This window comes from Dermochelys coriacea, chromosome 6 (assembly GCF_009764565.3).
Source record: "Dermochelys coriacea isolate rDerCor1 chromosome 6, rDerCor1.pri.v4, whole genome shotgun sequence".
Taxonomy (NCBI): Eukaryota; Metazoa; Chordata; order Testudines; family Dermochelyidae; genus Dermochelys; species Dermochelys coriacea.
This window is the reverse complement of record NC_050073.1, coordinates 47212369-47235609: the sequence shown is the minus strand read 5'-3', so window position 1 is coordinate 47235609 and position 23241 is coordinate 47212369. Positions and strand designations below refer to the sequence as shown.

Here is a 23241-nt window from a genome sequence, read left to right as displayed (position 1 = left end):
TGGGGGTGCGGAGTGTGCAAAGAGAGACTGCGCCACTCTCTGGAGTGGTTTCCAGCTCTTCAGAAGGATACAGTGAAAGCTAAACTCTGGATGCTTGCATTTCCATTGAATTGCAAACAATAGTTCTGTCAACTCCTCTGAAGTGAACCTTCCTGAGCAGTAATAAAATAATTTCTTGTGGGACTTTCTCACTTCATTCTCTGAGGTCCTGCAGTTTGGGATAGGATTGCATTTGAGGTTTGGCAAGGAGGCGACTGGGTGAGTCATGCATATGCCCCGACCATCCCGGTGATGGGAAAAACAGACACACTTTTGTCAAGGCGATCTGATTAATAATCTGTTTCAGTTCCTCTGACGCACGCCATGCTGGATGGCACAAGCAGGTCACTCGCCAGGAGGGGGCAGCAGCCTTTTTGGAAAGGTGAAGATGAAATAAGTCTATGTGAAACAAGGAAGAAAAGAATCCTAGGCAGGAAAGAAAGAGAAATGATGTCGGAGGCTGACAGCCAGGGAGCATGCCTCAGGACTTGACTTGCTGTGGATTCATTTGCAGAGTATATTGGGTGCTAATGAAAGGTTGACAGCCCTGAAGATTAGCCGTGAAGCTGCTACAATGCAAAGGCCCAGATTCATCCCTGTGCCAGCCCTATGTGATATATGGTATATAAGTGGGAATATGAGCATCATTTTTACAGAGGCAAAAAGAGGTTAAGAACAAAGGCCTGCATTTTCAACATTTTCAACCCAGTCCTAGGGTCAGTGCAGAGACTGTGACTCTCCTATTCAGGAATTCAGCTCCTAGGACAAACTAAATTGAACCCCACTCTGCAATAGCCTTGATAGGCACATCTACTGTAGGTGGGAGTGAGCCCTCCAGCCCTGGTGGACAGACTTGTATTAGCAAAAAGAAAAGGAGTACTTGTGGCACCTTAGAGACTAACAAATTTATTAGAGCATAAGCTTTTGTGAGCTACAGCTCACTTCACTGGATGCATTTGGTGGAATGCATCCGAAGAAGTGAGCTGTAGCTCACGAAAGCTTATGCTCTAATAAATTTGTTAGTCTCTAAGGTGCCACAAGTACTCCTTTTCTTTTTGCGAATACAGACTAACACGGCTGCTACTCTGAGACTTGTATTAGCGTGGCTTGTGTTAGCATGCTGAAAATAGCTGTGAGGATCCTGAGGAGGCTTGGGCTAACCACCCGATGGGTGAGACCCTCGAGTGAGTCTTTGGGCTCTCTGATGAGACGGTTCACAAAAGGGTCATTAGTACACAGTGAGCTGTGGCTGCCAGGCTGGATCCTGGCATTCCTGCTGGGTACTGAACAACCATCAGATGGTAATGGCCTTATGAACCGTAACGGCCCCCAACATTACAGGTGCATTTATATGCTAACTAATAACCGCGAATGCAAATAAAAAGGATGCACACATCTAAGTACCTTATTGAACCTGCAGATCAGGTAGATAGACCTGGAAATGTACCTACAATAGCAAAGGCTAGGTTGAAGATCTCTTAAAAAATCAGATCCCAGCTCACTACCCCCAAATGGGACTGGACTCAAACAAGTGACTGAGAGGTAAGAAGTTCCACACTACACTGACATGCTCCTAAGTCAACCAGTTACTCCCACCCACTCGCTGACACCTTTCCCCTTGCCATTTGCACTCTTTAATAACATTGCTCTTTCTTGCTCACAGTTTCCATGTCCTGGAGCTGGTTTCTTATGTGCAGTTTGTGCCTGGATCTAATGACCTTTTCTTCCACAATTAAAACCTTATAAATTAGTCCATTGTTTGTTTGCTTGTTCTTGTTTTCGTGTTTCAGATAAATATTTTTCATGGGAGTTTTGCAACCCAGCTCTTTTAGAGTCACTTCAAGTCTCTGCCTGGACATGTTTCACACTCTCCGGAAATACAGCTGCTGGCTACAAGTCAGACTTGTTCCTTTGAAGGGTGCCTCTATTAGCAAAGTCAAGCCACTAACTGCCCCACAAATATTTTAGCCATGATTCAGAATGGTCCAGCTTCTAATTTATTGCATTTAACTCCACCAATCAATCCCACCTTCCCTCTCCCTTCCTCTCCCCTCAATTATGAAAGTAATGGTGAAGGGTGACTGGGGGAGTAAACTGAGTCCCAAAAAGGGATGCAGTGACATACTCCCCCCAAAAGCAAGAGGATAGCAGCAGGGGAGCAATTATGCCTCTCCAAGTCACAGTTCCTTCCTGGCGCTCCTGCTGGGGCAAAGTATCTATGTGCTATTCTAAAGGCTCAATCTAGCCTTCATCAAGACAAAAATGTTCTTTAGTATATGTTAGTTGCTCTTTTTATGTCCACTTTAAAGTGTCCAAGCAAAATATTCCTTTTGCCTTTTATTACACAGGGTGAGGAGACATCTGTGTAAAGCAAGCTGGATTCCAGAGTTATTAAAGACACACTGTCAAGTCTTTATGTAGATTAAAAAAAAACTTGTACAAAACCTAAAAACAATAGATTCCATTATAATTTTTTTTTAAATCCAGAGGAAATGATTAAAAATGCCACACCCACAAATTCCCCCACCACGTGTACTCCCCAAACTTTGCAGTCCCATGTTATTGCATGAGAACCTGAAAGTGAATTAAATTGGCTATAAATCAACAGAAAGCCCATTTCAGTGTCTCAGCTAAGTGCAAGAAGTGAGCAAACAGCAGACACAGGGAAAAGGAAATCTGATGTTTATAATTCTTTAAGGGCCAGAGTCTGCTAACCCTTACCTATGCTACTTTACACTGCAAATAGACCCATTGATTTCAAATGAGTGAAAAGAGAAGAATCAGGCCTGTGGGTCTGGACTAGTTGTACCAATGTAACTAAAGCTGTGATTTGATATCAGTTTAGTTAAAAACACTAACTACTTCTATGTGGATACTCAGATTGGTTTAAACTTGGCTTATAACAGTTGCATTGGTAAATTTATCAGCACAATCTAAACGGATATAGATCCCATTTATCGCTACATACTAGAAATCTTTAAGGAAATGAGATTTCCAGCTTGATTTTGGAAAACTGAAGCGATTTACATAAAATTTATTAAAACTTCCAAATTTCCAGGTATTTGTTCAGGGGTTCAGCTTTCAATAGGAATGAGCTGCTTTCTAGGACAGCTAATTGCATTGTTATTTTTTAATGGCAGATGGTGAGATGTGTTGAATTGGAATGTCAAAAGTTGAGCAGTTTTAATTAGGAAGAAGGTCTTGGCTTAGGGTGAATAGCAGTGAACAGGGACAGGCAAAATCAGATAATTATACCTTTGTAATCGATTTGCTTAGGAATCTGTATAAAATACAGTTCACAGACAATCTATACATATATCTATATTTCTGCAGAAGAAAGAGGTATAGTTATGTGTTTAGAGGACCCAATATGGTCCAGTTGTTTGTCTGCTGTTCTGGAAGTTAGGAGACTTGAGTTTAATTCTTGGCTACTGTTTTTGCTCTGGGACCACGGGAAAAGTCATGTCACCACCTCAGTTGCCCATTTGTATCTTTGTAAAGCCCTTTGAGACCTATGAATGAAAAGTGCTATATAAGAATTAAGTATTATTATGATTTTAATGAAAGCATATATTATTGGACTGGAAAATTACCAAACAGACCACCACCTCACCAATGCCAGGCATTGCTTTTTTGTTGTAGATGGGAAGAAGGTAGGCAACAATCAGGCATGGAATGTAAACTGACTTTTGACTTTAACTATGGAGTCTGAACTGTGGTATGGTTTCCAGGAGTTTGTATGTCTGGAGCAAGGAATGGGCTATGGAATTACACCAGGGATGAATTTTGCTTACAGCAATTTAGCTCTCCAGCTAAATACAAAAATCAAGAAGCTGTAGGTGGTCCCTTTTTGTTGGGCTAACTATTAGTAAGAAGAAAGGCAAGCTTCTGAGACTCAGGCTTCATCAGGCCATGGAGAATTGAGTGAGGCAGAACTACCACTGAATCCTACAGAGAGTTAACTCAGACCTCTTAATTAAATTATGAGACACACTGAATCAAAAAGGAATTGTGTGAAAAAGAAGCCACATAACATGGATGGGAGTTCCGCTCCTTGATAGCAATGTCTGGGGTGTTGCAATAACAAAGCAATTCTATCACTCAGAATAAAAGGGAAAGAATATTCTGTGGCCAAAAAGGAAAAAAGAGGGTCTCATTATGTTTCTTTCACATCTCATCTCTCCAGTCTGCTCTCTCACTTCTTATTATCATGCTCCACGAAAACAGCCATCAGGTCTGTCAACTGGTTAAGAGACACGCTGACAGCATCATGAGCTCATTAGATTTCAATTTGTAGGGTTTAGACAGTATGGTGGAGGAAGGGAGATGGGATCTGTAGAGTTACTGTATTAGTCTGCAGTCACTATCCAAGGTATTTCCAGCTGTGGTTTCTTAAAAGGGCACTGTCAGGATAGATTAAATCTCAAAATGTAGCAGGGAGAGGTAATTAAAAATGATTTAAAAATCCTTATCTAATCAGAAATGTTTTCATGAAATGAAATTTCAAAACAAACAAAAAAATCAATGGAAAAAACTGTTTTCTCCTGCAATGAAAGCAGCACTGTGCTAGTGAAGTGAAACTAAGAAATAAACTTGACTAGAAGCTAGAAGTGAAATTGACCTCTCCATTTGGACTCCCCATTCTCTAAGCCGCATGAATAGCAAAATAATACACAAAATGGCAGGAATATTAAACAGTCCAGCAGATATTTTAAATTCTTTTGGAATAATTAATCTAAATTGGAGATGAGGTAGTAAACAAGGCCTGGGATTTTTAAAAAGAGCTTTAAAGTGAAAACGTCCCTTCAAATTGGGTTTTTTCCCCTTTGAATGCAGAAGCAGGGAAGACTAACCGAGAACGGAAGGAACAGCTTTCCTTAATTATGGGCTGGGCACCTCTTTGGCTGGCAATGCAAATCTGCCTCTTTGTGTTTTAGCCACCCAAACTGAATTTACATTTTGGCAGGATCAGACATGTTACAACGTGCGTTGGCATTTGCCATGTTGCAGGCCTGGGACAACCTCATGCCATGTATTATCTGACTATTAACTGAATAATAATTAGTGAACTGGGTAATTCTCTGCATTTTATGCATTATTTCTCCCCCACTTTATGTTCTATTTTCAGAATACATGGTGATCAATGAAAACTGCCCTGGAGCTGAATGGAATATCATGTGCCGGGAGTGCTGTGAATATGATCAGATCCAGTGTGTCTGCCCGGGTGGGAAAGAAAAAGTGGGTTATACCATTCCCTGCTGCAGGAATGAGGAAAATGAGTGTGACTCCTGTTTAATCCATCCAGGTGTGTTGGTTTGTAACATTGTCCCTTGTACCTCTTGTGCTCTCATGCAGGGGGTGATTGTGGTGAAGTGCCAGCATGTGTAGCCAGTCATTTTGCACAGAGCCAAATGGGGCACGCAGCCCATTTTGGCTGCCTGACTTCATGGATTGCTTTTAGTCTCTTCAGGGATCCATCTGTGCCAGTGCAAGCGGCTCCTGCCCCAGTGTGAGCTAATGCATTCAGCATATGGCCTCATGTAGCACCATTGCTGGTCACACTGTGGGATGAAAGTTTCCAGGATTCTCTGTGCAAGCCTGGAAGCTCTCCAAAAGGTAAAGTCACAACTTGCTTCACACAGGTCATTTCTGGATGGGGATTTTATTTCCTCAGCCTCTGGATCTGGTTTGTACATTGCATTATTAAATGAGAGAGAGAAAGAGGCTGGGGAGTTCAGATTCTTCAGAAAGCAATGGGAAAACAAAGTTAAAAGTAGAAAGAGGGAGAACCAGCTTAGAACAAATTAGATTTACTTACAACCAGGGAGGGAGCCATGCTGAATTGACATACAAACTCACACTTCTCTAAAGGGTGTTTAGAGCAGGGGAGATGGGATGTATACATATTGGGCAGCTACCAAGATCAGATCCAGATTCGAGAGTTTGAACTTTCCAAAGTGGGGGATGGATGAGATCCACAATAGTCAGGACCACAAAGATCACAAGCTTCTTTTGGATTGTGAAAAGCAAACAAACAGATTCCTCCCCCCGCTCCCTTCCTCCCTCTCCCTTCCGTCCCTCCAATATCAACTGTCTAGATGTCATTCAACAAAGAGACTCTGCTTTCAGGCTGCACCATTTTTGAGAACTGCAAGTCCTGCCACAATGGCTCCTGGGGTGGAACGCTAGATGACTTCTACATCAAAGGGATCTACTGTGCGGAGTGCAGAGCTGGCTGGTATGGAGGGGACTGCATGAGTAAGTGCCCGCAGTGAGATACCCTACAACTGGGCAGGGTGGCACTGGGGATATAGTGGAGGGGGTGACTTAATCGGATCATAGGAATTGCCATACTATACCAAACCAGTGGTCCAGTTAGTCCAGCATCCTGACTCTGAGAATGGCCCGTACCAGATGCTTCAGAGGAGAGTGTAAGAAATCCTGCTGGGAGTGGTTATGTAATAATATGCAGTGCTCAGAGGAATAACTAACTTCTTGCCCTCATCAGTGAGAGGTGGGCTTAGGCCCTGAAGCATGAGTGTTTATAAGCCTTCCAAATGCCTGACGTCGTTTTTTAATTGTTAACTATTGTAACTCTGGATGTTCTTGTTATCCATGTTATTTATTTGGATTTAGACAAAAATAAAAGGGGTGCCTAACCAAACCCTACAGAGACTCTTGAGGAAGCATGAAGATTTACAAGAACAATTATATTAAATAGCAGCTTATCCCCACAGCCAGCAAAACTCAGGCTCCAACAAAGCACAAATCTCTCCTCACACAGATCTAACCACCTTCCACAGCAGAAATGCAGTGCCTTGTAACTTACTCTGACGGTCAAAAGTCTGGGGCTATTTCAGACGATGGTGGGGCTATTTCAGGTCTTGTTCCAGAGTATATAAAATAATGAAAAAAATTTTTGTTTGAGTCCTGCTGAGCTCTTGGCCTCAGTGTTCTCTTCTGCTAGGGAGTTCCAAAGGCTAATGGTATAAAAAGGTATTTCCTTTTCTCAGTTTTAAATCTGCTGCCTTTCATTTTCATTGCCTAGCTCCTTGCCCTTGTATTATGAAAAAGGATGAATAGCAGGCCCTCATCTACCATCTCTGTTCTAGTCATTATTTTGAACATATTTATCATGTCTCCTCTTATTCATAGCTTCCTAGGCCAGAAGGGGCCATTGTGATTATCTAGTCTGACGCCTGCGTAACACAGGCCATAGATTTTAAGTAGATAAAAATAAAAATTCATAGTGTAAGTATCAAGTTTTAAATACTTAAACTGTCTAGATCAGCAAGTTCTAACCTGAGCAGAGTCCATACAGGCCTCCATTCCTCTGAGACTGATACGCTGAGTTTCTCACAGTTTGCAGCGTGGGTTTTTTCTGTCAACATTTCAAAAATCAGCAACTGTTCTGCTCTGTGTTGATACTAAAGATCCCATTGCACTTTCCATAAGAGTAGAGATAGGAAAGAACCATTGGGTCCATCAAGTCCTTCCTCCTTCTGCCAGCACAGGGTATGGCTACACTTTGAGCTGGGGGCATAATTCACAGCTTGAGGAGACATACTCGTGCTAGCTCTGATCAAGCCATCATGCTAAAAATAAAGTGTAGCCATTGTGGCTCAAGCAGCAGCAGGGACTAGCCATCCTGAACATGGGATGTGTTCCTTGGACTAAAATTTGGTGGGTCAAAGCATGCATGCAATGCCACCCAATCCACCAGCCAGCCCATACCATATGACAAGGCATCGAATCAAAGAGCATTATGGCCCTTGTGTTCACATCTGGAATATTGCATTCATTCTGGGCACCTCGCTAGCAGAAGGGTGTCAATCGACTGAGGGGATACAAAGAAGAGCAACAAACGTAACCTGTCTTCCCGGTGCTGTGTCTAAACACTGGAGTGCACTTTTTTAGTGAGCACACTCCTTTTCCCAGCACCATGAATGGCTACTTATCCATGTTTTGCACATTTATATGGCTTAGTCTTGAACGAGGATCATCAGTGTGGGGAACAGTTTTGCTAAGTGAGCCAAAAAAGAGGGGCCTTTGTGGCTGAACTGGCAGAAACTGTCATTCTAAGGTTTTCTCAGCTGAAATTCACTGCTCACATCTGAATGTTTCTTTTCAGCTAGGAGAGCTAACCCTCTGTATGTGGGACACATCATTTTTTCCCATATGATCTTAATTTTATTCTAGTATTGAACATTTAAAATTCACAGGCAGCTGGGCTGCTGTACACACCTCAAGCATGATGTTTTAGAGTTTGCATTCTGGAGTTAAAAGATCCTATAGTTACTTAAAACCAGAACAATTTCCATTGGTCAGAGGACAAAAAGCATTGTCTTCAAAAGGAATTGCAGCCTACGCTATGAGAGTGGGGTCCTATGTCTCCCTCTGGTGGTAGTCCAAATATGAAGTTTATGAGTCTGCTTCTGCTTCTCAATAGAGGAGTTAGTCTTTTAGTTTAACCCACAGAAACTCTTGGTTTTAGATGAAAAGGTTCCAGGGCCAAATCTTACTGATGGCCTGAGCAGAATCAGTTCCCTAATCACTGTCTGAAAAATATTGAGAGTGGATTGCTATATGAAAAGAAATACTTTTTTGTAATTGGCAAAAAATAAAATAAAATAAAAATTCTAAAGCTACATTTTTTTGGTCCATCACTTCAGTTTGTAGTCTGTGATTTCCCATTAGAGTTGAGCAAATAATCACTTATAGAACCATTTACTTGTTTAATAGATTTTCCCCTTTTTTTCTGGTGGTGGAATGGCTGGGAGCCAATCTCAGATTACTCATTATTTGACATTTTTGGAAATTGCCTTGCTGTTTGACACTTAAATGGTAGAAATATGAGCTTTGTTACGTAGTTGTAATTGGTCATGCAAGTCACATGGAGATTTCCCGGCTGGATAAGTGTAATACTTGTAATCAGGTTTCAGGTGCAAACACTCCAAGTAATCAGGTTTCAGTGTGCAAACTTTCACATGGTGTGACCAGACATTTGTGTGAGTTATGGCTATTTGTTGTTTTTAAATACTTGGGAGGTGCTCAGAAACTGTAAGATAACAGAGGCCGTCTAACTGACCAACTAGAGAACGTTTAGCTCTCTGACTATTCAGAGACAGCAAACAGAGGAGGGAATAAGCACAAGCAAAGCAGAATCAATGTTGTCCTCCTAAATCTGAAGACATCTTGACACTACAGCTTTGAGAGGCATGAAATGCCCTATTCATCTCAATAAGTTGTTGACTCTGAAGCTTAAAGATGACACATACTGGAGTGGTGGGTGTCTGTACAAAACCCTCACATAGACAGAAATGGCAACATTTGGAATGGTTTCACTGCTGATCACCTTAGCAGAAATATTCAGCTAAAGTGCTCATCCTATAGTTCTAAACTACCTTCCATGCCTGCCCAGGTACCAACCAGCCAACTGTCTCCGATGCAGCTGTGCCTAGGCAAGTTCTGCAATGCAGATCAGCATTGTGAATAAAATAATCTGAAGCACATTAAGCCTGACAATGGGGATATCAACATCAAATCAAATTCAGGAGCAAAATAAGTAACATAGGGCTGTCCATCTTGAGTGTATTGTTCCTTTTCATATTTAATGCAGTAAAATCTTTCCACGTTTAAATGGAAATGAAGCTACTGTTGCATTTCCCATCTGTAATACCAGAATGTCAAAGACTAGGCCAGGGGTTCTCAAACTGGGGGGTCATTACCCTTCAGGAGGTCGCAAGCTGTCAGCCTCCATCCCAAACCTTGTTTCACCTCCAGCATTTATAATAGTGTTAAATATTAAAAAAGTGTTTTTAATTTATAAGGGTGCGTCACACTCAGAGGCTTCATCTGTGAAAGGGGTGACCAGTATAAAAGTTTGAGAACCACTGGTCTAGGGTTCTTCACTATGGAGTAAAGGTCCATTTTTCTGCAGAGTATTTGGGTCCTGTGCATACAGTATGTGAATACATGTGGATGAGAGAGATTAAAGGGAGAGAGATGCACCCTTTTCTGCGGTGTAAAATACACTGCAGTACCTCAATCCACTCACCAGATGGAGTCCAGAAGCTCTTAAATGGCTCCTTTTGATGTGTAAAGACAACAGACATTGCAATGGGTTATAAGCCCAACGAGGCAAACTGATTTTTGTTTTCCCTGTGTCATAGTTTTCTGGGTGAGAAGTCTCAATGTTAAGTAAGAATAAGAGAAATGAAGACAAAATGAACTTCAAATGGTGCATAAGGGTACACAGCTGCACTTCAGCCACTGGGCTCTGCATTTTAACACTTGGCTGTTTTGATGAGGATTTAGATCAGTGGTTTTAAAACTTTTGTACTGGTAACCCCTTTCACATTTCAGGCCTCTGAATGCGACCCCCCCCATATAAATTAAAACTCTTTTTTACATATTTAACACCATTATAAATGCTGGAGGCAAAGCAGGGTTTGGGGTGGAGGCTGACAGCTTGTGATTCCCCCATGTAATAACCTCATGACCCCCTGAGGGGTCCCAACCCCCGGTTTGAGAACCCCTGATTTAGAAAGTCTTTATTTGAGGAAAATAAAGGAGAAGGATATTAAATATTCTTGAGAAGGCTAGTGCACACGTACACACACACACTCCCATTACAGTAAAAATATTACTGATGGGATGGCTTATTGCTTAAATATTTAGAGCTAAATTAAGCCCATCGCTGTGCTGTGTGCCAAAGTGGGGAGAGAACAATTTTGGGTTATTATTCACCTAGACTTAATGGTGGTGATCGAGAAGTGAAGGCCTCTGGCTCTACCATTATTAGTCCTCCTGAGCCACCCAGGTTCTATGTGTGTCTCTCTTCTCTCGTTCCCTCCACCCCCCACTTCCCAGCAAATTTCTGAATGCCAGTGGATGTAACATTTCTATCACTGTTGCTTTGTCTCCCGTCTTGGCTCCTGATGGAACCCCACAGTGATGCTGGGAAACCCAAACAACAGGTGCTGAACTGTGACCAGATGTCTCCTCCGCCAGGATGAACTCTCATAATGGGACAGAACTCAAAGGGCTCGAATTGTTTTTTCTTTCAGTTCCAGGCCTCAGAGAAGAATCTTTATGTGCTGCTGAAAGCAGCTTTTTTTTTCCTGACAGGAAAGGAATCCTGATGCTGACACTTTTCCAAAGTGGATTATTTTTTTCTGAAAGAAGCCGGATTTGCCAGCATTAGTGGCTGGGGTACAAATTATTCTTGAGAATTTTCCAGGTCTCCCACAGCTTTAGAAGGGGAAGAAAAAAGATCCCATTTGATCAGAAGGTGATTGAGCTGTTGTTTGCCTGCTGTTTGTCTGGGGAAGGCAGCACAATGTCTGCTAGATGAGCTGGAGAAAGCAGGATGAAGATCTGATCTGATCTCGGATGTGCTTCACGCAGAGAAGCAAATCTGAGAATATTCTTTTTGAGGAAGTCTCTGAATGGCTCCTCTTTAGCCTTCAAACCACCTGCTTTGTTGGCCAAACCTACTTCCTTGGCGTGGACGTTCAGAAGTTGAGACTGTACTGTTCCAAACAGAAAAGTGCATTTTGTATGCCCCGCACATAAGCATTCTTTTGCACCAGTTCTTTTGCTTCCCTTTGTGAAAGGCAGGAGTGCAAAGGAAGCTCAAAAACTCCTGGTTACAAAAGGGAAGCTTTCTTTGAGGTGATCCAAGACCCTTGTCACGCCATCTGAAGATTTCCCACCGCTTTGTCTCAGGTTGTTTTTGAAGCAGGAGCCAGTAACAGTGCAAGGTCCCTCTCCTTGCTGTGGGAAGGCACATTAACATGTGCGCTGTAGCAGATTCTGGCATCCTAGCTGCATCCTAATGGGCCTACAGGAATGTAGTAATTAATTTTCATCTTTTACATGAGGAACCAACTAAGCCCCAGTGTAGGATGAAACTCTTGTGCTGAACTTCTCTGAGCTGGATTGCTGTTTCATCAGGTTCCACTTAACTGAGGGTAGCTGAGGGTAAACCGACAAAGGGTGTTTTATTAGACAGACAATTCTTAACAGGAAACAGGAGCAACTGACCTTCAGTTTTCCCATTTCTCTCACCATAGTTCAGACACATAAGGCCTGATTTTCAGAGGCTGACTTCAGTGGAAGGTATGGATGCTCAGCACTTGTGAAAATCAGGTCACTTCCATACTCGCATGTCCTCCAAAGGGAATTATGGCTTATGGCTAATGCCACTTACAGTTACAGCCCCATCAGTCAAGCAGGGAGCAGCTCAGGGTCCCTTTTTGGGAATGGATCAAACTTATTGATTCTCAGTCAAGGAGTAGCGAATGGAGTAAGGAGGACTTAGTGAACGGACTAAGGAGGCTGAAAAGATTCTGGGATTCTTGGCCCCTTCTCCATAGCTTAACTACAGTCTGTTGGCCTCTTCTAACAGTTCTCTCTCTTATGCTTGGTCTGCAGCCTACCCATAATCCCCCAGTGCAGACATGTTATACTCACAAGGCAATTTCTAGGACAGAAGATGCAGTCAGAAATCATCCAGCAGTGTATTAACAGAATGCTTAATGAAAATCCGATAAGCTGTAGGACTCCATCAGGAAAGGTGTAGCCAAAAAATTAGGCACAAAAAGATGCGATCTGCATGGTATGTAATGACATAACTTTGCACCTTCACTTAAGTAATGTTTATAAAGTCCTTTAGGATCCTTGACAAGGATTCTGTCATTGAGATAGGCATTATTATTCCCATTCTACAAATGGGGAAACTGAGGTATAGTGCAGTTAAGTGACATGTTCAAGGTGTTTGGTGGCAGAGCTGAAAATAGAACCCAGGATTCCTGACTCCCAGTCCTCGGTGTTAAAAGTATTCCGTTAACTCCAGGCTGTGGAGGGGAAGAGGAGCAGATCAAGTATGGATTATTGAGATTTAGGTCCAGGATTGGGAAGGGATCCAGTGGTGCTCCAGAGTCAGCAGTCCCTCTCAAAACTTTCCCATATCCCATCTTCTTTGCCCCAGCTGTGCAGGCCTCGCTTTGACTAGTTCCTGAGTGGGAGACTACAAAGGTTAAATGTCTCCCTCTTAGCCACATCCACATGTCGACATGTGAAAAAAAGAGGACAAAGGGGTCAAGAACTGAGGGGAGGAATTTTTCTGAGGAGGGGCGGGAAGGAACTGGGATTAGGGGAGCCCCACATTTTAGGGTAGGACGTGGGGATATCAAATATTGGTGAGTCCAGACCTTAGCTATGATTAATCTGGTGCTGATGGGGAGAGGTGATACTATATAAGCTTAAAGGAAGGGTATTGAATTTCTAGATAATCCTGAAATAATATAGTAGCATAATAATACTAATAATATAGAGGGCATTTTAGTCCTTCAGGAAGTTGCCTCAGATGTTAATATGTCAAGCTTCTCTATTCTGGCCTCTTCTCCCTGAGCTGCTGAATGAAGGTCTCTAATGGACTTGCTGTTTTTACTTTTCCTCTTCAGGATGCGGGCAGGTTCTTCGGGCTTCCAAAGGTCAGATTTTGCTGGAGAGCTACCCACTGAATGCACACTGTGAATGGACCATTCATGTTAAACCTGGGTTTATCATCGAATTAAGGTAAGTGGGAGGTGAATTTAAGCAAATTCTGTCTTCTGTATGAAGCAAGGTGGCATGTGTATCAGATGGGAATCATATTTTGATCTCCAGGTGGGTCAGACACTGGTGGCTCTATGGCAAAGAAAGTGCTGCCCCCATCTTAGGAAGGTACTTCATATTTGGCACCTGGCCCAGCAGGAGATCTGGGAATGCTGCACTACTGGCCATATTCTGCCTTCAGTTCCTGCTTGGAACACTAGCTGATACCAATGGACATTTTTAGAGACATCCAGGGCAATATATATCCCTAGGTGCCATTATGGTCAGAGCATCCCATGGTCCAACAGGGAAGCACCAGGCTAGCGTAGAATGGATTCACTGAAGACAAAACTCAGACGTGTTTTGGGGCAGGAAGAAACTGGCTCAGGTTACTCTGAATTTGTGTGAAAACAATTCACAGTTAGTTAACTGGTGAGGCTCTGAAGCTCATACTCATTAATGTACCATTTCCCCCCTCCCCCCGTAGACTCACAGAAATTAGAGAGGGAAAATCCCTCAGATGGAGATGGAAAATGCGTCACATGAGAGGGTGCTGACCACTTGTTGTAGACTTTAATAGATCTCACGGTCAGGAAGTATTTCCTGATATTCAACGGAAATTGTCCCTTTTTAAATTTCATATAATTACTTCAAGTGATGTCCTCTTGAACTACCCTAAATAATTCCTTTCTATCCTCGATGCCTATAAACTTCCTATATTTGTATCGTTAGTTGTTCAGTCAATCTACGTATCTAGCCCTTTTAATCTTCCCCGATTGCTCAGTCTCCTCAGCCCTTCATCAGGGTTACTCTTCCAGTGCTGGAGAGCCTTCATTTGGTGCAATTAATTTTGTTTTTGAATGTGTGTGGCAAAGAGCTCACACATACAGCAGGAAGCTTGGCAGGGGTTCAGATTCAGCCCCCACAAGCAACTACAATAAGAATGTGAGTTAAAGGCTTCACATCAATCTTTCACCAGCTTTGGAGACCAGGCAAAGAAGCAATATTAGGTGCACAAATACATTTCTAAACACAGATTTAAAGATCTGATTTAATATTAACTCAGAGGAAGGAAAATCACTCAAGGAGAAAATAAATTTGGGGGTTCCTTCGACATTAACACCAGTCCCTTTATCATGCTCACTATTGTGTAGTTATAAGCAACAATAATTACAAAACTAACAGTGGTGAAACCTCGTCAGAGCAAGTGCAAGATTCTGTAGGTACCTTCAGGGGTGGCTAGATATAGCAGTGCCTATAACATGGTACAGGGAGTTTGGTGTTCAGACAACTGATGCTGCTCTGTGTTATTCTTAATGGGAATGAGACACATTTCCTTTGCTTTTACAAGTGCATTGTTGGATTGGGCTATAGCTCACTCTGTGCAAAAAGCAACAAGAGTATAAATGATATTGCTTTACATTTATGTATGAGGCTCTTTCATTCCTAAGGATGCCAAAGTGCTTCACAAATGGTGGGCTTGACCCTACTTTCATCATATCAGTGCGGACAGGATTGGGTCTTATGTTTTACAGCATCAGTGAAATGCAGCTATCTCTGGGGTGAGAGGATAGCAGCCAACTGGCACAGATCAGCAACGTACATGAAAAAAAGGAGAAGAATATCAGGAAAAAACCTCTACACTTGCCCATAGTGCAATGGTATCTTTAATTGCCAGGCAGAGTATTTATTTTTAAGGTGTCATCCACAAGAGCATTGTAGGGTGTGCTGCATGGGGACCCTGCTAAGAATTACAGCTGCAGCTGTAGGCCACTCTGTCCCCTCCTTTTCCAGGGGGAGGAGTGATGGTTCTGTGCCTGGGAATTTGTGTTACCACTCCAGCACTGTGAAATTGTTATCACTACTGCTGCTACAGGGCGCAAGGTATCTGACTTGAATGGACACATGGTGTTACCCTTATGAGAGCTTCCTTCTAGCTGATTTGATCATCTTTCCATTGTGGCCATTCCCCACACAGTTCAGCAAATTCAATACTAACCCTCTACCCCTCTTGACACAGGGTCCTACTGTTAGGGTGAAAGTGTCTAGAAGCAGAGTCTGGAGAGGGAGCTCCCAGTGTTGGGTTTAGGAGACTCGGTAGTTTAAACTCCACCAAATCCTTCCATGCTGGCCCTGCTGCCTGTGCCTGGATCTTTAGACTTACTCCACTTCCACATAAACAAGCCAATTCCCTCTGCCACTGTTACTCTCAGCTCACAACGGTAATTGTTAGCAAATGATTTGCTGAGTCAGCATGATTCCTGACAATAGCATTTCATGCTTCCTGGTCTCTACATAGCCCCAACAAACCCTGCGTGATTCCCACAGAACAATGCTAGTGATCCCATCCGTGTGAAGCAGAAAGAAAACAAGTCACACCTAGTCACCAGCAGGAGCCAGCCAAACAGGTCCAGTTTCTGTCCCTTTCTTCAGGGCTCAGTTAATCATCTTCCCAAACAAAGCAAGAAAAGGATACCAAAAAAAACACCCCAAACACAAAACCCCCAAAACACCACACTGATAACAGTCTGGTTAGAAGTTTGGACTGGAAGGATCTACCAGCTGGTTCTATTTAGCAGCAAATATCCTTCCCCTGTATTGCTAAGCTCTCCTTTATATTTCAGCTGAGAGTGTGGGCTAGTCAGGAGTGCTGATCAGGTGTGTCAGCTGATTCCCAGCACCTGTCTGTGGGGCTGCTTCTCTGGCCTAGGGTCAGCTGCTCCCTATCTCTCTCTTCTCTCCTCCCCCCAGCCAGGGCTTTAAAAGGGCAGATCGCCCCTTCAGGGGCTTTTATAAACTCTCTTTATCACACAGAACTGAAAATAAATCAACTCCTGACTTGAGATGTGCTATGCTGTCCTAGGGGATTTGGCTGACCAGGCCTGCTTTGATAAATGCTGCCCAGGTTGCTCTAGTAGTTTGTTTTGTGTGTGCATTTTCTAGCCTCATTTTTCTTTAATTTGTGATTGATCATGCTCCCTCAGCCCATGTCACATCAGGGGATGAGATCAGTGATGAGCTGCCAAAATCTTAACAACGGGTTCCCTCCTAATCCCATGAGGGGGTCGTTGCCCCCCGCCCCCCCCAGGACTCCTGCCCCATCCAACCCCCCTGCGTTCCTTGATGCCCCCCCAGCCCCATCCACCCCGTCCCCTGACTGCCCCCAGAACTGGGCAAGAGGGTCTCATGGGCCACTGTAGTGGGTGCCCACCCCACCCCTAAGAGCCAGAGGCACCCGCCAGGGGGTGAGGTGGGGAGTTCCGGAGGTGCTTACCTGGGGCAGCTCCCAGGAAGCATCCAGCAGGTCCCTCTGGCTCCTAGGGGCGGGGGAGCATAGCTGGGGGGGAGAAGGGAGAGCGGCCGCTCCCCCACTGATCATATCAAAAGTGGCACCTTAGGCGCCAACTCCGTGGGTGCTCCGGGGCTGGATCACCCATGGGGAAAATTTGGTGGGTGCAGAACACCCACTGGCACCTCCCTGCCCCAGCTCACCTCTGCTCCACCTCCACCTCCTCCCCTGAATGCACCGCCCCGCTCTGCTTCTCCGCCCCCCCCGCTTCCCTCGAATCAGCTGTTTGGCGGGAAGCCGGGGAGGGCTGAGAAGCAGGCGGCGGCTTCCCACTCAGGCCGAGGGTGGCGGAGGTGTGCTGGGGGGGGGAGCAGTTCCCCTGCATAGCCCCTCACCCGGGTTACCTGTTGTGGTGCGGGTGGCCTTCCTCGCGCCCCCCCGCCCAAACTCACCTCCGCCTCCCTGAGCCTGAGCGGGAAGCCGCCACTTGCTTCTCAGCCTGCTCCAGCTTCCTGTGCAAACGGCTGATTCGTGGGAAGCCTGGGGTGGGGGTTGGAGAAGCAGAGCGGGGTGGCACGTTCAGGGGAGGAGGTGGAGGCGGAGCGGAGGTAAGCTGGGGCTGGGGCAGGGGCCAGGGCCAGGGCCAGGCCAGGGATGGGGCAGGGAAGGGAGCTGCCGGTAGGTGCTCTGCACCCACCAAATTTTCCCCTTGGGTGCTCCAGGGCTGGAGCACCCATGGAGTTGGTACCTAAGGAGCTACTTTTGGCAGGTTAAATTTAGAAGCCCTTTTAGAACCGGTTGTCTCTCGTGGAACAACCGGTTCTAAAAGGGCTTCTAAATTTAATAACCAGTTCAAGCGATGAGATGAGCTACAGCACTCTAGGAAACGCACAACTCACAATCATTTTCTTTAGTGCTGTGACAGAGCTGTATCTTGGAATTGTTCTTTTCCTTTGGCGAGAAGCTCTCCTTGAAGAGGTGTATTCTCAATGCACTCACTAATATCACCCCATAACAATGCTTTATGCTCCTTTTTGGTCTGAGGATCTCCAAGCATTTCATTAACATTATGGAATTTGGTGTTATAATATCCAGGACAGTTAGGGAAATAGCCCCAATTTTACAGGTGAGGAAACTGAGGTTAAATAACTTGTCTATAACTGTGCTTTAGCCAACAACAGACTCCAAGATTTCAAAAGTGTTCAGTTGATTCCACTGAGAGCAGAGTTAGGACAATGTTGAGGACTTCTGAAAATCCTGTGCCAGGTCTCTCAGCTCCCATCCCTGCACTTTAGTCATGAGGCCTTGTGCATTTCCTAGCTACTTCACTCCTACATTCAAACAATGCAGATCAGAAGCCAGCAAGCCTTCCTATACCACTAGCTTATTCATATTTTTTGTCAGCAAGGATTTTTTTTGAAGTGGACAATCTACTAAGATCATTGTGCACGATTTATCTGTCACTTTGTGGCTCCAATGCAGAACTTTGCCTAAGACTCCTTAATATTAGTTACTATACTGCATTTTCAGTAACATGGTTGCTACAGACCTAGGTTCTCTCTGCATATATGAAATACTAAACAAGTAGGTACTGAGCCCAGCTCTACCCTTGGTTACACAGAGGTGTCTCACCAACTTGCTCATGAAGTTTAAGTGAAACTAATGTGACTTAATCTCTGATGTGTATTGAAAGCAGATGCCATTTTTTTCTAATCCACCTTCCAACAGACCCTTACAAAAACTCTGGGCCATATCTTCCTCTGTTGTAACTTGGTACCGCTCCATTCAACTGCTCATTCAATGGAGCTATGCAGATTTACACCAGATGAGGTTCAGCTGTTACTCCAAACACAAAAATAAGTATTGAACAAAGTCACATGAGCGTGTATTAATGTTAGTCTGATGGGAGGGGATAGAAAGGCATCAGCCATTTCACATAACATGGGATTCCTTACGCTCTGAAGCCACTGAGTCCCCAGAAGAGGACAGTCAGGGGAAATCAACTGTAGGAGCATGCTGAACAACCAAAATGGTTGTGCATTTTTCCCTTCTCTTCAGTTAGAAAATGTTAGATTGCCAGACCATTCAGCCCACCTTTGAAGAGGAAACATAATAGACTCAGTCTGATCCATTATATCCCTTAAATAAACATGGTCTACAGAGTTGAGAGTTTTCAGGCAGATTGGGAAGATTAAAAGTTACATTTTTAAAATATTCTACTGAGTGGTTAGTGGTGTGGTGCTCTCTCAGGCACAGAGCTTTGAATCCTTAGAGCACAGCACCCTGGGTAATTGCTTATACTCAAAAGGCTCTTTTTTATTAGCTCTCTTTGTCTGGTTTTCATTCATATTCAGTTTGAATATTTTGGCTCTGTGCTTTGCTAGCAGCACCATGTTATACTGTTCACTAATGAGAGCCTTGCTGCATGGCTGATGCGAGAGGATAGATAGCGTTTACTATAAAAGCCTCCGGATATTACCCTCTCCCATCTGCATTAACCCCTGTCCCTTCTCCCTTACACAAATGGTGTAAGTACTGGCTATTGACAATTAGTTCCTGTTTTGTCTTCTGATCTGAAATAAATTGTATTTTCTTTTTGTTCCCATTCTGTCTCTTTCTATCTTATTTCTAAGGGACCTATCATCATAGTTTCTAAATGCAGAACACAACCGTTTAAGTAGCACTAATAAAGTCCAAAATGGAGTTTAGCTCTCTGCCCCTCCAGTGTATCCAGTTGTTATCCTCTCTTTTAGATGGATGCTGTAAGGGGGCAGTAGACTCTGAACTGAATTAGAAATACAGTCCAGCCAGATGAGAGTAGCAGTCTGATTTTGATGTCCTTCTGCCTCAGGTTTGCCATGCTGAGCCTGGAGTTTGACTACATGTGCCAGTATGATTATGTGGAGATCCGGGATGGGGACAATATAGATAGCAGGATAATTAAGCGTTTCTGTGGCAATGACAGGCCGCTTCCAATCCGAAGCACTGGGACCTCACTCCATGTTCTCTTCCAGTCCGACGGATCCAAGAACTTTGATGGGTTTCATGCTATCTTTGAAGAAATTACAGGTAAAGGAATAAAAAAAAAAGCACACTGCATTTTATTCTCATTAATTCAGTCTCACTAATTTTTCTCACAGTTCTGCTTCATTAAAAACTTTCATGCTGTGTTGCCAACAGCAGTTTATACAGGTAGGTACAGTGAAGGTACAAAGTCACCATATGGCTTGCTAAAATGAAGCTCTTTTAAAGGAGACCCCAGCCCCATTATTTGTGCAAAGACTTAACTGATTGCAACAGTTTAGGGCTGAAGTTTCATGGGTTTGTGATGTTTCTTTTTGCACCAAAGAACTGGGAATGAGTGATGAAATAGAATTTTTGTGCACAATTCCTTGCCGTCAGGTAGTTGTTTGAAGTAGTATGTGGAAGCAGAGTAAGCAGTTTAAAATGGTAGAAACCTGTTGCATTTCTGCTGTATTGCCCATGTGAAAATGCTCTAATTATTTCTGCTGCTTCACATTTCAGATCAGTAGGGCTTTTTAAAAAAATTGTTTGTACAGGGCAGATACAGAAGGCTCTTTCCATATAAAAAGCAAACAAAAACATTTTCAATCTCTCCTTCAGTGAATAATATGATGTGCTAAATGTTTGTAATGAAAGAAGTTGGGTTCCAAAATTCCAATCTATTTATTAAACGTATTAGGCTTGAGTCTGATCTCATTTACACAAGGGTAACACCTTCCCCTCTGCGTTACTCCCTGCCCCTTCTGCCTGCCTGCAAAGGAACACTGGGAATGCTGGAAGCTCCTGTTTTGCCTTCTGATCTGAAGTGGGCTACATGTCTTGTGCCTTCTTTGTAAGGGGCAAGTCATTAAAACTGTCCATAGAGTTCTTAGCAGAGGAGGCTGATCTGTGTGTGCTGGTTTGCCATAGAAAAATCCTACAGGATCTATAACAGCTAACATTAGGATTTCCCAGTCCCTCCCTGAAGTAAGACATATGAGACCCCGGACACACATCAGTATCCCAGATTTAATGGGGTCACATAAGCTGTCAATATAGTTCAAGAAGTTCAGTTAGTTCATGTAATCTTTGCAGCTAAACTACACCTGAACTCCAAACCTATTGGGATTCAGCCGTTACTAATAACCAAGGGTGCAGCTAACAATCTGAAACGTGCATACACACACTAGCCGATCTGCTGCCCCATTTCTGCATTTACTGAACCCACTTGTCTACTTGCTGTTCCCTGTAATACAATCTCAATCACAGCAGGAACAGTTAGACAATGAGAGCTAGCACTGTGCTAATGAAAGGGCTGATGGAAAACAAAAGTTGCCTCCACCCAATGAAACCTGGTGTGGGGGATGTTGCATAAGGGCTGCCTACACTCGTAGGCCTAACATTTTTGATATGGAGTAGGATGAATTGATTCCGTTTTCTCTGCTCAGCATGCACCTCTTAGTGTGCTAGCACTGTTCTGCACTTTATTTCCACCCCATTATTAATGATATTTATTTGAGACTGGGTGGCTGCAAGCATGGTAATCCATGCAGCACATGATGCAAAGCGGTGAGAGTTTTCAGGAGACCTCATCGTGCACCTTATTAGGAATCTGGCCTGGCCTGATGAGTAGCTGAAGTGAAAAGCTTTTGAAGCTCTCACTGTGTCTCTTTATGTGAAGTGTTAAACTGACCAGCAGCTCTGTTCATGGGGAAGAATACAATGTACGTGGCAGGGGGTGGGGGGAAGCTGAGGGACTGAAAACTCTGGCAGCATACAGCAAGCTTCAGCATTCAGTCTTCTGAAACCTTTCTCAATGCAAAGCCTCAGGGGGTAGCTGACATCCATGTAATAGGCTGAACAGAGCTCACTAGGTCAATCACCTGCCTGATTGTTGAGAACAGGATCAAGTAAACACACTCCAAGACTGTGCAATGGCCCAAAGGGATGCTATGGTATTCGTTGTAGCTCAGCACTGGAGGGAAGAAGATAGGTAAAGTGGCTCATGCAGTGAGAGCAGAGTTTTTTCATTTACACATGTCCACCCTTGTGGGGCACTTTTAATGGGGTCACCTTTGTTCTGGGGATCCTATGTGGGATAGATTTTGCAGAAGTTGGCTCGATGACACAATGACATTGATCAAACATGGGGAAGTATCAAGACCAAATGGTCAGAGGAATTTAGTTAAATGCAAAATAATCTGCAAAAGGTATGTCCCTAGAGGAAAGACCAGTGGACAGCTAATTAATAAAAGAAGCAGCTTAATCAGCTAAATGGCCTGTACTGGAAGCAGGTGTTAACCAACCGAGTGCAGCAACAGACATTGTGTCAAGGATAAAGGGTAATCCAGTCTTTGGTGACAGTGGCCGGAAGTGACTAAGCTGACCTCAGACATGAAAGACGGGAGGAGAGAAGAAGATTGAAATAAAGTGAGCAGGATAATTCCCCTTGCTCCTTTGTGTGGTTGTCCTTCTTTAATAATCCCCTTGTGGAAGTTGAGGGGATTCCCATCTGATTTGCTGGCAACAATGAAACATTATTAATGTCAATACAAAATCCCATAGTTAGGGAGAGGAGCTAACTTCTCTTTATATTTGTAATAGAGGCAAGCTGGGTGGGCTTGGTAGAATGAGTGTCCATGGAAATAGAAAGGTTCTGGGAATATCCTAGTTATGTGAGTTGGATGGATACGTTCTGTTGAAACAAAATGTAGCTGGAAAGTGGAAGACTCTCCCCCCCAACCCCCCAAAAAAATCAACTATTGTGAAAAAATGTTTTCCAACCATCTCTCTTAGCTAGTTATAGATACTTATATGATACCCATCACATTGGGAAGTTGGGCCAAATCCTAGTCCACCAGAGGAAAAACTCCCCAAAAGTACAAAAATTGTGAGCAAAAATTGAATGTCTAAGTCACTGTGTTGGTGTTCTGGTGCATTCTGTGTTTTAGATTTTTAAAGGGCATAGTGAACCACGACAGATTAGAAATAATGCTGGGTCTGGCTTAATGAGAATCACGACAGTCACCAGTAGCCAGTGGAGTCAGTAGATACTGACCCCTGCCATGGGACATGGGGAGGAAGCTTTTGTAACCTTGTTCCATGTCGTATGACTGAAGCCAGGCAATAAAGACTCATTTTTATCAGCTCTTCTGTGTGTCACACCTATCATAATAACCAGCACCCATGCTCATTCATTTGACACAATTGGCTCCACAAAATAAACTGGCAGACAAATAGTGTCTTGTGCTATCAAGACAGAAGTGATAAATAAACATACCATTGTTCCGACTGCATTGACTTCAACT

At 43.6% G+C, this 23241-nt stretch overlaps 1 protein-coding gene across 3 annotated transcripts in view; it reads left to right on the top strand.

The window, feature by feature from the left end:
* Window positions 1-23241, top strand: part of PAMR1 (peptidase domain containing associated with muscle regeneration 1) — a 74469-nt gene that overhangs the window by 9800 nt on the left and 41428 nt on the right. For 2 of the 3 annotated variants that reach the window (XM_038406322.2, XM_038406323.2), the window contains exons 2-5: window positions 5168-5344; window positions 6169-6297; window positions 13509-13623; window positions 19782-19999. In XM_038406322.2, the coding sequence (XP_038262250.1) occupies window positions 5168-5344; window positions 6169-6297; window positions 13509-13623; window positions 19782-19999 (639 nt within the window). The remainder of the gene's footprint in view (window positions 1-5167; window positions 5345-6168; window positions 6298-13508; window positions 13624-19781; window positions 20000-23241) is intronic. The other variant, XM_043515892.1, reaches the window with a different exon arrangement.